This window comes from Anguilla rostrata, chromosome 12 (assembly GCF_018555375.3).
Source record: "Anguilla rostrata isolate EN2019 chromosome 12, ASM1855537v3, whole genome shotgun sequence".
In the NCBI taxonomy this organism is placed as follows: Eukaryota; Metazoa; Chordata; class Actinopteri; order Anguilliformes; family Anguillidae; genus Anguilla; species Anguilla rostrata.
This window is the reverse complement of record NC_057944.1, coordinates 34,598,711-34,601,210: the sequence shown is the minus strand read 5'-3', so window position 1 is coordinate 34,601,210 and position 2,500 is coordinate 34,598,711. Positions and strand designations below refer to the sequence as shown.

Below are 2,500 nucleotides of genomic sequence, written 5' to 3'. Positions count from 1 at the left end.
GTTAGGGATGTGTGGTTGTCTCAGTGCCGGCTGGGATGAACTCATCTGTGTTGGACTGATGCTAAGATTGTGGCTTGAGGTGATGATGTAACCTGGTGGTGTTCTTGAAATGCTTTTGGGATATTTTTGCTGTAAGAATCTTGTTCAGCTAGTATCAAACATTGAGAAGAGAAAGAGAACAGAAACATGTTTTCCCAAGACTACACACTGTTTTCTAAATCTGCAGTGCCTGGTTACGCATTCTAAAAGTAAGCAAGGTCAGAAACGTCTTCAGTATATGTGGACAGTATATGTAGTTTGCCTTTGTGCTATAATATAAAAATATGGCCGATATTGACATCGCCATTGGCCAGTATGGCCCAGCAAGAACCTTCTATAATCACTTCAGTGTTGCACAGATTCAGCATAACCAATCATTTTCAATCATTTCTAGAAACCAGTTGACAGGTTCAGTCGCCATAGTGACGGCCGTGACTTTTCAAACCGGTTATTTTAAGAAGAGCGGCTGAGGTTTTTAATGGTGGATTGTAAATGGGGTCTTAGCTGTGTGTTGCCGGGCGTGCATTGGTCAGCTTTGTAAACGTAAAGGCTTCTGATGGCATTTCTCGCTACGCTAACACCGCCGATGCTAGTGTGCAGGTAAGAGCTGCGCGTGAACAGAAGGGAGGCGTATCTCAGCGTACAGCTCGTACGGCAGCGCAGTCTGCTGTGACTGTGCTCTCTGCAGCTGTGACTGTGCTCTCTGCAGCTGTGATACTTACCCTCCGCCTCCCCCCCCCCCCCCCCCCCCAGGTCCTTATGGTTCGTTTTAGAGATCCTGATGGCGAAGAATGAGAACAACAGCCACGCGTTCATTCGGAAAATGGTGGAGAACATAAAGCAGACGAAAGACGGCCAGTTGCCCAACGACCCCAAGATAAACGAGGTACGTGCCGGCGGCGGCGGCTTCGGCCGCGAAGGCGCCTGTGAGCGCGCCTGTGAATGACCTTGGGCTTGCCCTTCAGAGAGCAGACGCAGCCGCGGCGTCTCCCCCTCCCCCGCCTCCTGTGTCCTTCCCATCGATCGCCGGCTGACAGAGGGGGCTCTGCTTTATGTAACTGCAGTTATCGACCCGGTCGCTTTTGACCCGTCGTGGTTGTATTTTGAACGCGTGCCCTCGCGATTCCGCCCTCACAGAAGCTGTACACGGTGTGCGACGTGGCCATGAACATCATCATATCCAAGAGCACCACGTACAGCCTGGAGTCCCCCAAAGACCCCGTCCTGCCCGCCCGCTACTTCACCCAGCCCGACAAGGTGCGTGCTCCCGCAAGGCCTGATGGGATAGCCCACGCTGTCCGTTACCAGGAAAATCAAACGTGTCACAAAAATCGAAGTGACAGTGTTAGTGGAAGCATTTTTCTGGCCTTCTCCAGATCCACTTGGATTGCTTATGGCAGAGTTGCTAATAAATTGTGCATTGCTGTGGAATTTCAGCGATGAATTTAACTTCAATAAGAGTCTGAGGCAGTCGGTGTAATATGTGTGAGTACCTGGGGGAAAGGTGTACAGGTGATATGACAGGTGCTAGACACACACATACGGTGGAGGTGTAATGAGGGATGAACTGTGCAGATCAGAGTGAATCTATATGCAGGGTTCATGGTACCTTTCTGCCAGCGTGGTGTTTTTTTCCTTTGTGTGGGAGTCCACGGTGAGTCGAGCCTTCGTTTAAAATTACAGCTCAGCCTGATAGGTCAACGAATGTTCTTTTAAAAAAAATTAATTTATTCTACCTTGCAGAATTTCAGCAATACGAAAAATTATCTCCCTCCAGAAATGAAATCCTTCTTCACTCCGGGAAAGGTAGGAGGATTTTTGCTGTTCCACGGTCTTTTGAGCGCGCTGGAGATTGTAGACCCAGCATTTCTGTGAATGTTGTGCGAATTCCACACTGCTGCCCCGGCAGATTGGATTCATTTCAGTGGCGATTTGGTTTCGTTTGGAGCGTGCGGCTCTGTTGCTTATTAACGAGCGGTCTTTGGCGTGGGGGTCGGTGCCATACTCTCTGCCCCCCCCCTCCCCCTTTCCCCCCCCCCCCCAGCCCAAAGCTGCCAACGTCCTGGGGGCCGTGAACAAGCCCCTCTCCACCGCGGGCAAGCAGCTGCAGACCAAGTCATCCCGCATGGAGACCATCAGCAACGCCAGCAGCAACTCCAACCCCAGCTCGCCCGGACGCAGCAAGGCCAGGTCCGTACCCGTCCCACAATGCACTGCACAGGCCTGCTGCTCATTACGATAATGCATGAACGTATTAGAATAGTAGACTTATTATTACTCTTATGGCAGTGTGGTAGTGAATGTGGCTGTGGCATTTCTGCTCATAGTCCTGTTTGTTTTTCTACAATGTGATAAGTTTACAGTTAAGCATGTTATTACTATTATTATTATTCTGTAATTATATTTACTGCATGTGGAAATGTATGTATAGTTTTAATGAGTGACTTTGCGTAAAGGCATA

The 2,500-nt window shown here is 49.6% G+C and overlaps 1 protein-coding gene across 2 annotated transcripts in view; it reads left to right on the top strand.

The window, feature by feature from the left end:
* Positions 1–2,500, top strand: part of pds5b (PDS5 cohesin associated factor B) — a 50,327-nt gene that overhangs the window by 38,934 nt on the left and 8,893 nt on the right. For both annotated transcript variants that reach the window (XM_064302296.1, XM_064302295.1), the window contains exons 27-30: positions 793–925; positions 1,177–1,296; positions 1,783–1,845; positions 2,084–2,229. In XM_064302296.1, coding sequence (XP_064158366.1) covers positions 793–925; positions 1,177–1,296; positions 1,783–1,845; positions 2,084–2,229 — 462 coding nt within the window. The remainder of the gene's footprint in view (positions 1–792; positions 926–1,176; positions 1,297–1,782; positions 1,846–2,083; positions 2,230–2,500) is intronic.